The following is a 12,490-nucleotide window of genomic DNA, read 5'->3' on the forward strand; positions in this document are numbered from 1 at the left end:
AATTTCTATGAGGTGTTAGTTGACGAGGCCCAAGGCCGAATATTCTAAATAATTTTTTTTAATTGTTCTAATTGTAGAATTGTACCTAAGATTCCTCAGATAATAATACTCGTGCTGGAGAGCGCAATACCACTCTTTTACTGATAACAAGAATTTCACTCCTTAACACTTGTATTTGCCAGTGACCTTCATTTTGAACTTTTCGATTTTTTGCACGTTCTAGTTCAATTCAAAATTTCAAAATATTCGTCAGACATTATTATAGAGATATAAAACCCATGTCGTGTCGTATCGTTTTATTTTGCACAACAGGTTTTTACCAGTTCTGCTGTGAAGGTGTATATTGCCCGAATTGCCCGTTGGAACTGAACATCTCAACCCTTGGAGAAAATGTAACGTTGAATTCGGCGCTTAACTTTTCTTGTGTAAACACATCATTCACAACTACCTTTAACACGGACCGACAACCTGGATATTCTGCAATAAAGGTCTGTTATTACCTGTTGTTGTGTAGAAAATAAACTTGGTCATGAGAGTTTCCGACTTGATCATCTTGAGATAGCTTACGAAACCCAGGACGATTTGTGGAAAAATAGTATGAAAAAGGTGATGAACAACTTTGGTGATGTTATTAGAATACAAAAGTCATGATCAAGAGTTACGGGTTTAGTTGCTTTTATTCTTCGTCCCTGCTTTGTTTGCATTTTATTTGCATGATGTTTACAGAAAGAGAGTAAATACTGTAATAGGATGAATAATTAATTATAAGTGAGCGCAACATAGGAGACTGAATACGCACTGTGTTCATTTGTTTCGGATTTAACTTTCTTTAACAGGTCAGTTTTTCATCTGTCAACAATTCACAGCAAATTATTGGCGAGAGAGTGCTAGGACATATTCACATTCAAGGTAAACGATTTCTATTGACGGCGTTGGGAAAGTAAATTCCTGGACAGTTAACGACAATCTATATTAGTTAAGTTTAATAAATATTTTATTGTTTCCATTTTTTAGCACGCACATGTTTTAACGAGTTTATTACTCCTAAATGTTACGTGGATAAATAAAGGATTGTATTGTATTGTGATTGTATTGTATCTGTCTGGTTCTGCTCTTTCTTAAAAACGGTTTCCCTCCAGAGTTTGACATATAGGGAAGAAACTCCCTGGTCTTACATGATGCACCCGGTTTATTTCGTTGTCAGCTGCAACACTTGAAGAATGTTCTTTTGACCTTGGATATTGCGGTTGGACCAGCGTTGTTGAGAAAGACAAATGGAAGTTATCGCTAAACAGCGCCTTCATTCAATATCCAGGCAAGTTGAACAATTGAATCTATAAATATATTGTTGCACTTGTGTTTGTGTGGAACGTTCATTCTCCTGTTGTTGCTTTGACCTTCAAGTTGAAAAAAATTGTGTTCTTCTGTAACAAACCTTTTTCTTGTAAATTGGATTAATAACTTTCTTTACACTAAAAAAATGAGCCGTAAACTCTGTTGATGATCTAGAGTGTAAGGGACAATGAAGTTGACTTTTTGTTCTGTTTAAGACTTGGCTACCCTAGGCTATATCTTGAGCGTTATGAATGACAAGATATAATACAATCAATCATCTCACATGGAAAGCGACTGACCCACTGGTGGAGTACCTTCAAAGGAGGTTATGTTTGCACACATTTGGCCACTCTGGACCATACAAACGTTCCAACATATTGCAACAAGATTGCCGAACGTATGCAACAATGTTGCAATGTGTTGCGTGCGTTTGACTGAGCCTTAAGAACAAAAATATATACGTTTTTACCTCTAAAAGTATGTGACTAATCGAAACAATGTCTCTTCTTTCAGGTAGTTTTGCTTATGTTGATAAGTCGTACAAAGCACGTTTGGAAAGCTCTTTGTTGCCATGGAAACCATTCCATCAATCTGTGGGCGTGTGTTTGCGGTTTAGTTACCTCATGCCCACTAAATCAAAATCAAATTTAAAGGTTTTCCTCAGAGACACGAAACGAGAAATATCGGTACTAGTGTGGCAGATGGTTGGGTACCACGGTAAAGAATGGTCAGATGCTCAAGTGGCTTGGCCAGGCGCTGTAGGAATTAAGGTTCGTGAACAATTTCGCTTTCACGTGTCATTTAAGACCTTGGGTGTGAATAGCTTTTGAAATGAATGTCACTAAGACCTTGTATGGTTGACAATCACCGTCTAGTTTTCTATGAGACACATTTTTTTCTTTTTCGTATTTTGTAGATAATCTTTGAGGGAGAAGGTTTTCTTGATGACGAGATGAATGTAGCAATCGATAACGTCACTGTCACGACTGAGAACTGTTCCTTAAGACCTTACTTTGCTGAACCAGGTACTGACTCGTTACTTCTTTCTCTTGTCTTTGATAAGCTTTCGTGAGTGACTGTACAAAGACTCAGAAATGAATCTCAACTGTAGCGTGGTCAGATGCTACTGATGAATGTAAACAGACATAGACACGGACACGGACACGGACATGGACATAGACATACACTGTTTATTTAACTTGGACACTTGCACACTTAAAGGTTAAAGCGGTTGAGTATCCAAAGTAAGTGAAGTGGCTTATTCAGTTCGTAATTAAATAAATAATGTAGCAAAAATAGCAATCTGGATTGTTTTTCGATGAAGATGAGTGATTCAATGAACTTTTCAGATTTCAGGTGTAGCGATAAGCAGTTTACATGCAAAAATGGCGAATGTGTCAAGAAGAATCTGTTATGTGACGGCGACTTTGCATGTAAAGATAAATCAGACGAAGACGATTGTGGATGCCCTTCCAGCATGTTTCGCTGTCAGGGGGGAGGATGCCTCCTGGTAACAGATGTGTGCGACGGAAAAATCGACTGCTCTAACGGAGATGATGAAAATAATTGCCGTAAGTAGGCTGTTTTTAATAAGGGTTTAGGGTTTAGGTTACATTCTCATGCGGCACAAGAAATTGTACCAAGCCAAACACAACGCCTTTCGCCCTTATTTTCAGGCACAGTGTATATTGGGCGGGAGATGTAGTGACTTTACCAGGTTTGTACGCTGGACTAAAGATCGAGCGATCTTGGTTCGAGACCTGGCCGAGGTCACTGTCTTAGGTTTTTAAGCACGTCATTTGACTCTCATGGTTTTCGAATTACATTTCAGGAAATCCGTGCCCGTCTAGTCATCATTGTGTTGATGGGTCTTGTATTTCGTGGTCAAAAACATGTACTCAAACAGCTTTCTGCAGGGACGGAACTAATACACCTTCTGTATGTGGTGAGTCGGGTGTAGCACGTTAGCCAAAAGAAACAAAACTTGAACGTTTGCTAACATTAGTCGAAATTACTTTTGTAGTGTTGACCCAGACCCGCGAGATTTATACATAAATAAGGTGGGTTTGTATATGCTTTTCGCCTATCCTTTCATTTGCAGGGTCTGGAAAGTGCCACCTTAATAATTTAGCATGTACCTCCACCGGGCCCACAAGATGTGAATCTTTCAGAGGTAAGATGTACTCACTGAACTGCTTCGCATTTAACATTTTCCTTTCTTCGTTTTTTTTCAAACAGTTTTTTATTTAACTGTATTCGGTCAACGAAGGATACTTCCTCCTTATCATGTATCACCTTTCCGCCTTCCATTGCAAATGAATTGACCAATTTGCAAAGATGGTTTGGAATGCCACTGTCAGGTGTAGCATGATTTGGAAAAGCTTGAATTTCTTTTTGTTAAATTAAACATATATTTTGCAAGTAATACCCAACAAATACAGTGTGACTATGACATGGACACCTATTACAACAGTGACAAACGAGTAATAATATTTTGTACTTCAGGAATATATAATGAAATACGAAGCAGAACTGTATATACCTGAGGCTTTCTAATCCATAAATTTTAGTTCCGTTCCAGGCTGCTATTGCTTGAAATCTTTGCAGCAGCTTGTTAAATCAAGGAATTCAATTTTTTGTTGATAAGCTAGTCTCTAGTTTACTACTGCAAGCATCGTCTATCAAGAAGACGATTTCTTGCCTTTAGCAATTTGTTTTTGTTGAAAGTCATCCGTTGAGATCTCGATATGACAGGATGGAATTGATCTCGCATTGCACATCCTTGATTTGGTTTCATACTGTGCGTAAACTTTCCCCATTGAGCCACTGGTCTCCAACAGGTCTTTGCAGTTTCCAAAATGGACTGTGCGGATTGAAATCTGATGGGAATGCCACTTTCCACTGGACCCTGGACTCAGGCCAAACACTAACAGAAAATACTGGACCGTGCTATGATCACACCTCGTTTGATAAAGATGGTAAGAGAAGTCACAAACTTAAAAAAAATTGTAACGTAAAAAACCAATGACAAATTTCTCTAACGAGCGATTAGGGGTATTATTTGCTAAGGCTATTGTCGTTATCAATTTCAAGCAGTTAGGTAATTCCCCTGAAATAAAACTGCCAATAGAGTTTTGTTCAAACTTTGTCCACTGAATATTTATCATATGAGAACTTTAATTATAAAATAAAAAAGGGGGGTGCCCATGCTCGTTAAGGAGCTGTGAGGCATTAAAAATGTCCCATTTTAGCATTATTTAATGCTTATTTCAAGAACGCATTCCAAGTTATTGTAAACTCGTTATGAGCCCAGACTCATGAAAACGCGCCTCAAACTACAGTCAATACTTGTGTCGGACACAAATAAACTTTTTAAGTTTGATTTTGACAGACAGCTGAGTCCTTGTTAAAATATTGGAACCAAATTGCTTGCCACGGCTATCAAACTGCAAAAGAGAAAAGACTACAGTGCAGCTGCTATTTTCCTTATTTATTCAATTTTCAACAATAGAAATATGATCAGTCTTTTCTAATGATTAGTTGATTAAAATGACTGAAAAAAAATTTGGGGTGCCCGAGCTCGTTAGTGAGCTATAGCCATTTTTCAACTGACAGAACTCAATACCAAGGCAAATCCGCCATGTTTTCAATGTGCGCATGCACGAACGCGCGCTAATGACGCCATAAATTATGCACTGTAAGGATGCGCAATGCAAATGTGAGGAATCACCTTAATTAACTAATTGTTCCATTTGCCTGCCAACTTACCATAAATGTTTTCTACCTGTAATCGTTTCATGCCTATTCACTATCAAAATTTATCATATAAGTTTAATAAATTTTGTTAAAATATGTGAAGTTTAATATTTTTACACTGCTTCACAAGAATGTTACAATGATAGTGAACAGTAAAGTGGTACAAAAAAGGAAGAAAAAACAGTGCGTTAGACGGACAAGCGTCACTAACGTGTGATGTCTCCTTGGCTAAGCTTAAGTCTTCGAATTAAGCTATCTTTATCTTGTATTCTAGTTATACAATCTTGGTTTACGACAAGACCAACTTTTTCTCTTGTTTCTCTGCTAGCACTGAAAAATGATACTACACCTTTTGCTGTTCATTTACAGAAAATATCCATTCATTTGAGTCCAGATTTGTTTCATTATGGTCAATATACTCGCATTAACACCAATATGACCTTCATTTGCGCGTAAGGAACGTTCAAGAATAACACTTGCATATGCATTAACATTGAAATACATCAAAAGATAAACAATACCTTCCCTTGACATTCATTGGCTGTAACTGTATTTTCATTTTTGTCGAAAAAAAATTCGTTGTCACGAAACGACAATCATTTACACTTTTGGGCAATCCTTTTTCAACAAAAGACTTTCAGTAACAGAATTTGCATGAGCACTCACAATCAATTGCATTATTAAACAACCATATCCATGAAGGTGACAATCTTAAGTGCGGTGAGACAAACATTACAGCCATAATAACGTTTATTTTTGGAAGAGAGAATGTCAAATTTGCTGAACAATTTATCTCTCAATTGCCTCACTATTGAGGCATCGTGGCAAATATATTTGCATGAAACGATACCATTGTCCACATCAAGGCCCTGATTATCCTTTCGCTGTGTTCAAATGGGATTCTATTTCTTCGTGGCATTTGTGGGGAAATCTAACTGTTACTTTATCACATGTATACTGTAGTGCGCCCTCTGAGTTGTGGGAAAAAGGTTCGTAAGAGGCTGAATTTACATATATCTGCAAGGGGAGGATTGTGGAAATACGATTTAAAAAAAGGTACATACGGTCCCTAGTTCTATAATCAAATTTTCGAGGAAAATTGGGCGCGATATCTCTGTTCAAAAAAATTACGCTAATGAGCTATTGTTTTCTCTAAACGTTAGGTGAAAACACGGTAACGTCTGTCTCACTACACTTAAGACTGTCACCTTCACGGATATGGTTGTATAATAATGCAATTGATTGTGAGTGCTCATGCAAATTGTGTTATTGAAAGTCTTTTCTTGAAAAAGGATTGTCCAAAAATGTAAATGATTGTCCTTTCGTGACAACGAATTTTATTTCGACGAAAACGAAAATACATCTACAGCCAATGAATGTCAAATGAAGATATTGTTTATCTTTTGATGATTTTGAATGTTAATACCTATGCAAATGTTATTCTTGAACGTTCGTTACGCGCAAATGAATGTCATATTGGTGATAATGAGAATATATTAACCATAATGAAACAAATTTGAACACAAATGAATGGATATTTTCTGTAAATGTACAGCAAAAGGTGTACTTGCAGCCGACTTTGACAAAGAACACAAAAATACACAAGTCTTTCTCTATATAAGTAGACTATAACAGAATTCCTATTTTGCAGGATCGTATATCTTCATTGAAACTTCTCAGAAAAACCCCGGAGACAAGGCGAGGTTGTTAAGTGACGATCTTGAACCCAGTGAAAACGTTTGTGTTCAGTTTTGGTATCACATGCATGGTTCAGATACTGGCAACCTGAGCATCTATGTCAAAACTAACCAATCAGAAACACTCGTCTGGAGGCTGTCAGGAGATCAAGGAAACCGTTGGAGATTTGGACAGACGGCTCTGAATAGTCCGAGTTCATATAAAGTAAGTTCGGGTGGCTACCTGTAAATATTGAACGTTACCCTCACGTTGGAATGGAAAGTAACGTGAACATTTTTGTCTAATTTATTAAAAAAGCCTCCAATTAGTTACGGTGATATTGTACTTTGGTGGATCAGTCATTTATAAAATGGCTAGAACACTCTGTAATCAAGTAATTTTGTTCCAATTTATCTAAAAAGGTTTCTGCTAGGAAACGTTCTATCTGAATTAATGAACTATTGACATTTTTTGTTTGTATTTCGGTTAGTTTGTAATAGAAGGAACAGTCGGTAATGGCAGTAAAGGTGATATTGCAGTGGATGACTTAACGGTGATGGATGGAGTATGTGATGAAATTATAAAACAGGGTAAGTTGTTAAAACGTAAACCACAAATAGATAATTCCTTAATTCCAGGTTTGGCAAATCACATTAGATTAAAGAGCGATCGTTTGTTGGCAGCTCCAATCACTTTGCAGTATTCCCACTGATCATGAACACCCCAGTGTCTAGTAACCTCGCAAATGCTGACTCTGAAAAGGTATTTGTCTCTCCCGCCCCTCTCCCCCGACGGCAGCAGTAACGATTTTTGGTGTCATTTTCCAGCAAGTCCAGACTGCGAATTTGAAGAGAGTATGTGCGACTGGGATGCTGAACAGGGATGGGTTCTGAAAATACGCTTAGAGAGATTTGAAACTTCCGGTAAGATGTTGTCTACATATGCTGTTTTCCTTAGTCACAAGGTATTAATGTAGTTGTATGTTTTCAACATATTCATCTCAAGGGTGTTTTAGTATTCAAGTATGAAAAATAACCGAACACGAAGGTGATGACTCCATCAACTTGAAGTTCAAGATGAGTAAAGTAAAAAATTGCAAGATTCGTTTCTGATTAGATACTAGTGGCAGAAATTACCTTATTGCAGTGAGCACGCTAAGGGCCGATTTACACGGTACGACTTTATCGCATGCGACAAGCTTACGACGGACCTACGACATGACTTAAGACCATTTACACGCGCTCGACATTTTCACTTACAAAATTAAATATGCAAAAGTTTGCACCTGGATTTTCGGAGTGGAAGTTCTAACAAACAGCAAAAAAATAGTTTAGCTGTCCTGCGCTTTGAAAAGACTTTCTAAAGAGATGTTTTTCGCTTTAATCTGTTCAATACTTTTCGAGAAACGTCTTCATCTGAATCAGTCAACAACACGTTGTCCGCCATTTTGTCGCAAGGAAACTTCACCTCGCCCCCAGCTCAATAGGAATTTGTCACAAAATACGTCATTTTCTAACGACTTCGGCTACGATTCTCGCAGCGTTTTAAAACATGTTTTAAAATCCTACGACATTTTTTTGACGTACACAACAGTCGTAAGCGAGTTGTAGGTTTGATTTACACGAAAACAGTTCATGTCGTAGGTCTGTCGTAAGCTTGTCGTATGCGACAAAGTCGTACCGTGTAAATCGACCCTAACGGAGAATGCATAAATAAGTTTTAAAAAAAATAAACGAGAAGCGTTTGTTGATCCCCGTAGATAAGAGAAAACAAGGTAAGAGTTTTTGTGTGTTCTGAGATTTTGGTATTTTCAGTGCGTTAGTGAACAGAAAGTCCCAGTCTGTGCCCAGCGTCTACTTTTCAAATTTCTTCGTGTAAATTAATTCCCCTTTTACAACTCATTTCAATTTCGTATTTGCAGCACAACAGTGTCCTTAGAAGTTGCTCTCTTTGTGAATAAAAAAAAAATTGTTTTGTTTCAAACAATGATGAGACAGGTTGATTCTTGACGAATAGTACGATAATTAATGAATATGAGTCAGGAAAATGGGCCCTAAATTAGGAACTGCGGCAGACATGTCTATCAAAACTGATAGACACGCTTGGCTAATTGAAATCAGTGTTTCTTAAAACGCGTGGTAAGATTTAACTATTGCACCGTGTTACCTTCTGTTATCAGGTGGATTCGTTGCCTCTCTTCCTGCTGGAGCATCTGACTCGCGTTCCTCCCTCTCATCTCCCGTCATCAACGTCCATTACTACGAATGGAAGTGTTTACGTTTCTGGTATTTCATTGGCGCTACTGATGCTCGAGACTGGTATACAACGTCGTTGATGTTGTTACTGAGGACAGTGACATCAAACCAAGCAATGGTGCTTTTTTTTGCGGATGAAGTGACAGATAAAGCGCGGTATACACAGATACCCTTATCGAGAAATTCCACTAACTCACAGGTATTAAGAAACCTCTAACTTACTTACTGGTCGTACACCAAGTAAAATATGATTGTTTACTTCTCTTGCATAGCTGAAGTGAGAGATTTTCGAAAAATGTACGTTATGTCATTTACTCGTAATACCTTAAATTGTCAATTTTCTTTCAATGATTGCTTCTAAACCAGTTTCTATTTAACAATTATTCGCCGAAGGCGAAGTGACCGTTGGTGAATATTTACCGAGACGAAGTCGAGGTAAATGCTCACCAATTTCACTGCGCATGAGGCGAATAATTGATTTAGTATAATTTAATAATATAATTAGAGGTCAATATCAAGAACTGCAAAATAACAGACTAAAACATAAAAACACAGACGCAATTGTTCGTTTACATACACGTATGCAGCCGTAGTTTTAATAATAATCTTACATCTAAGCTGACATCGAATGTGAATCAATTTACACATCGAGTTCGGCAGTAACACAAGCAACTGAAACAGTACGAAAAATAAATTCATCCGGTACCTTTGTTACATCGTTGTTGACTTCATTCACAGTTGTCGTCATCGTCTCAAAATAAGTAGCTTCAGTTTGAAGAGAAATGAATTTCGGTCACTCGAACTGACCTGCTGGCGATAAACAACTGTGATTGTCATTCTTAAATGCCTTGAATACGAGTTCTTGAAAAGATTTTTGGTCCAAGAGCAACAACAGTCATACTGAAAATTTTCCATGCTTTCAAATACAGTGAAACCTGCATTAAGCAGACACCCTTGGGACCCTCACTTGTGTCCGCTTAATACATGATGTCCGATCTAAGCAGGTTCTAATATGTTGTGCAACAGTAGTTAACTGTTAACTCTTTTGTATCACACTAACACACTGTCAGATCAAACACTGCTCATAGGAGAATGTCCAGTCAGTCAATGCATCAATCTGGATTAATCACTTACCTTTAAAACGACATCGCTTAAAGAATAACATCATTTAAAGATTTTAAGACAGTCATAAAGAAAATGAACTTTTAGTAGTAGTTATATTTATTGTATTAGTGGTAGTTTCAATTATTGTATTTGGATCATTTAATTGATTTATGTATTTTTATTTTATTTTATTCTTTCTCGAAGATGTTAGCTCAATAGAGCTACTCTGATAATTCGAGTTGAAATAAAATGTATGTATGTATGTATCGCTGGATAATGTTAAAGGAGTCTCAGCTGAACTTTTAGAAGTAAAATGCCCTTGAAGTTTCCGCTTAATCCAGGTTTTGTGCAACAAAATAGCTTAATATTGGTGTCCGCGTCTGCTTAACAGGGGTGTCCGCTGAATGCAGGTTTATTTTACAGTAATTGTGGGAAGGAAATTTTAGGACTTAAGCTGGTGTCCACTTAATAGAGGGTGTCCGCTTAATATGGGGTCCGCTTAATACAGGTTTCACTGTATCCTGGACTTGAAGTGATGTCTTTGGAATATACGAAAATTTGATGCGGCAACTGTCCGCCATGTTTACTTGCCGAGATGGCAAAGGTGGCTAGCTTAGTAACCAAGCGCGGAAATGTTATATTCACCGCCTAGCGCGATGAATAAAGCGTCATAAGCCAAGTTTTTCGACCAATCGGAATGTCCCATTCTTATATTCACCTCTGGAAATTATATTAATACCCATCATCCATTGATTAAGTAGATATTAATTGCAGTATATCTACCTTACTTTGGCCAGCACTTATGCACCTTTATGATTTTCCTGGTATGTGACATAGATTTTTTTTGAGGGCTTCAATGAGTTACCTGGTGGACAGTTTTTAGCCATTGATGACGTTTCCTTCTCCAAAGAGCCATGTAAACAAATTCCTTGGAAACAAGATGGAGGTAAGATTGAAATAAGACCCTTTTTTAACGAATGGGTTTCCCAGCAATCGATTGGTAATATTTCTTTATTACTTCTGGTATCAGCCTAGTTTGTTTGTTTCTTTTTTATATCATTATTTTCTTTACCTGCGCCTTGAACAGGCAGGCTATTTTTCCATGAAATGTACTTTTCCTTAAAATGTTTCAATTATTTAGAATGCCGAAAAGATCTCGGCATGGAAAACGGTGCGATCTCTGACAGACAAATTACTGCCTCTTCGCAACTGGATGCCAATCACGCTGCCATCCAAGGCAGACTAAACTTTAAAGCAACGGCAAACAAAGCAGGCTCTTGGTCAGCTGGCAGCAATGATTCCAGTCAATGGCTGCAGGTTGATCTGGGCAGTCAGCACACTAAAGTGACACTTGTAGCAACTCAAGGTAGTGACGATTCACCACAGTGGGTAACCAAGTACAAACTGCAGTACAGTAACGATGGAGAGACCTTCCACTATTACATGGAACAAAGAAAAAAGGAAAAAAAGGTCAGAATACGTTTGTAGTACCATGAACTTGTAAATTTTAAGAGAAGGATTAGTTCTAAAGCAACAACAACAACAACAATAACAACAACAGTCGCTTAATAATTAGAATGGGCGAACGATGATAAAGGCCCATTTCATTTATCTTTCCTTGTGTAAAGCAGCCTAAATTGGATAACTGCAAACGAACAATTTAGCTACCTTAATTTTGGTCGCGACTATACAATATTTAGGTAGAAATTTTTAAAGTGATAGATTCAAAAACAATGCCATCTTTCTGACGTAGGATTTTGCGGGAAACACAGACCAGTACTCTGTTGTCTACCATGAGTTAAATCCTCCAATCAGAGCACGCTACATGCGCTTTAGACCAGAGGCTTGGCATGGCCACATATCAATGAGGGTGGAGCTGTATGGCTGTCGGAGAGGTTGGATTTTCATTTTGGCAAACACACTAAATCTTCTAGCAATTAATACATGCAGTTACAATGTTTGGCATTGTTAAGGTGGGAAGTTAATTATCGGTAGACGTCAGAGACTAATAGTTAACGAAAGGCTTCTGAAACTGTGCATGCCATTTTAACGAGCAAGCAACAGCATGATTCACGTTTGGTTTGAGACTATCATCGGATCCCTGTCCATTTAGCTAATTAGTAAAGCCTTTTTTTGCAAAAGAACCGTGTATCATTTGAGTGAAGCTCTGTGGGAGAAAATGATACTATGGCTAAAAAATATTAATTAAAACCATTTAGGCAGTTGTGAAAAGGAAATGCTGCAAGCGAGTCAAGCAAGCACTGTCTCGTAAATAAGGACTTCTTCCTCAATTTGGTGAGCAACTGCGACAAATTAGTAAAATTGACAAGACAACTGATTCCATTGTTGCGACAACAATATAT

The 12,490-nt window shown here is 37.6% G+C and overlaps 1 protein-coding gene across 1 annotated transcript in view; it reads left to right on the forward strand.

Moving 5' to 3' along the window:
* The window catches only part of LOC110052554 (uncharacterized), a 55,964-nt gene that overhangs the window by 19,044 nt on the left and 24,430 nt on the right, over nt 1–12,490 (forward strand). The window contains exons 21-36 of the mRNA XM_089295291.1: nt 313–488; nt 837–909; nt 1,205–1,319; nt 1,853–2,105; nt 2,252–2,360; nt 2,685–2,906; nt 3,167–3,280; nt 3,437–3,508; nt 4,176–4,313; nt 6,743–6,993; nt 7,259–7,358; nt 7,596–7,691; nt 8,948–9,222; nt 10,965–11,073; nt 11,269–11,597; nt 11,881–12,022. Of these exons, the coding sequence (XP_089151417.1) occupies nt 313–488; nt 837–909; nt 1,205–1,319; nt 1,853–2,105; nt 2,252–2,360; nt 2,685–2,906; nt 3,167–3,280; nt 3,437–3,508; nt 4,176–4,313; nt 6,743–6,993; nt 7,259–7,358; nt 7,596–7,691; nt 8,948–9,222; nt 10,965–11,073; nt 11,269–11,597; nt 11,881–12,022 (2,574 nt within the window). The remainder of the gene's footprint in view (nt 1–312; nt 489–836; nt 910–1,204; nt 1,320–1,852; nt 2,106–2,251; nt 2,361–2,684; nt 2,907–3,166; nt 3,281–3,436; nt 3,509–4,175; nt 4,314–6,742; nt 6,994–7,258; nt 7,359–7,595; nt 7,692–8,947; nt 9,223–10,964; nt 11,074–11,268; nt 11,598–11,880; nt 12,023–12,490) is intronic.

Source organism: Orbicella faveolata, unplaced genomic scaffold (assembly GCF_042242905.1).
Source record: "Orbicella faveolata isolate gen_17 unplaced genomic scaffold, um_ofav_v1 contig_26, whole genome shotgun sequence".
Taxonomy (NCBI): Eukaryota; Metazoa; Cnidaria; class Anthozoa; order Scleractinia; family Merulinidae; genus Orbicella; species Orbicella faveolata.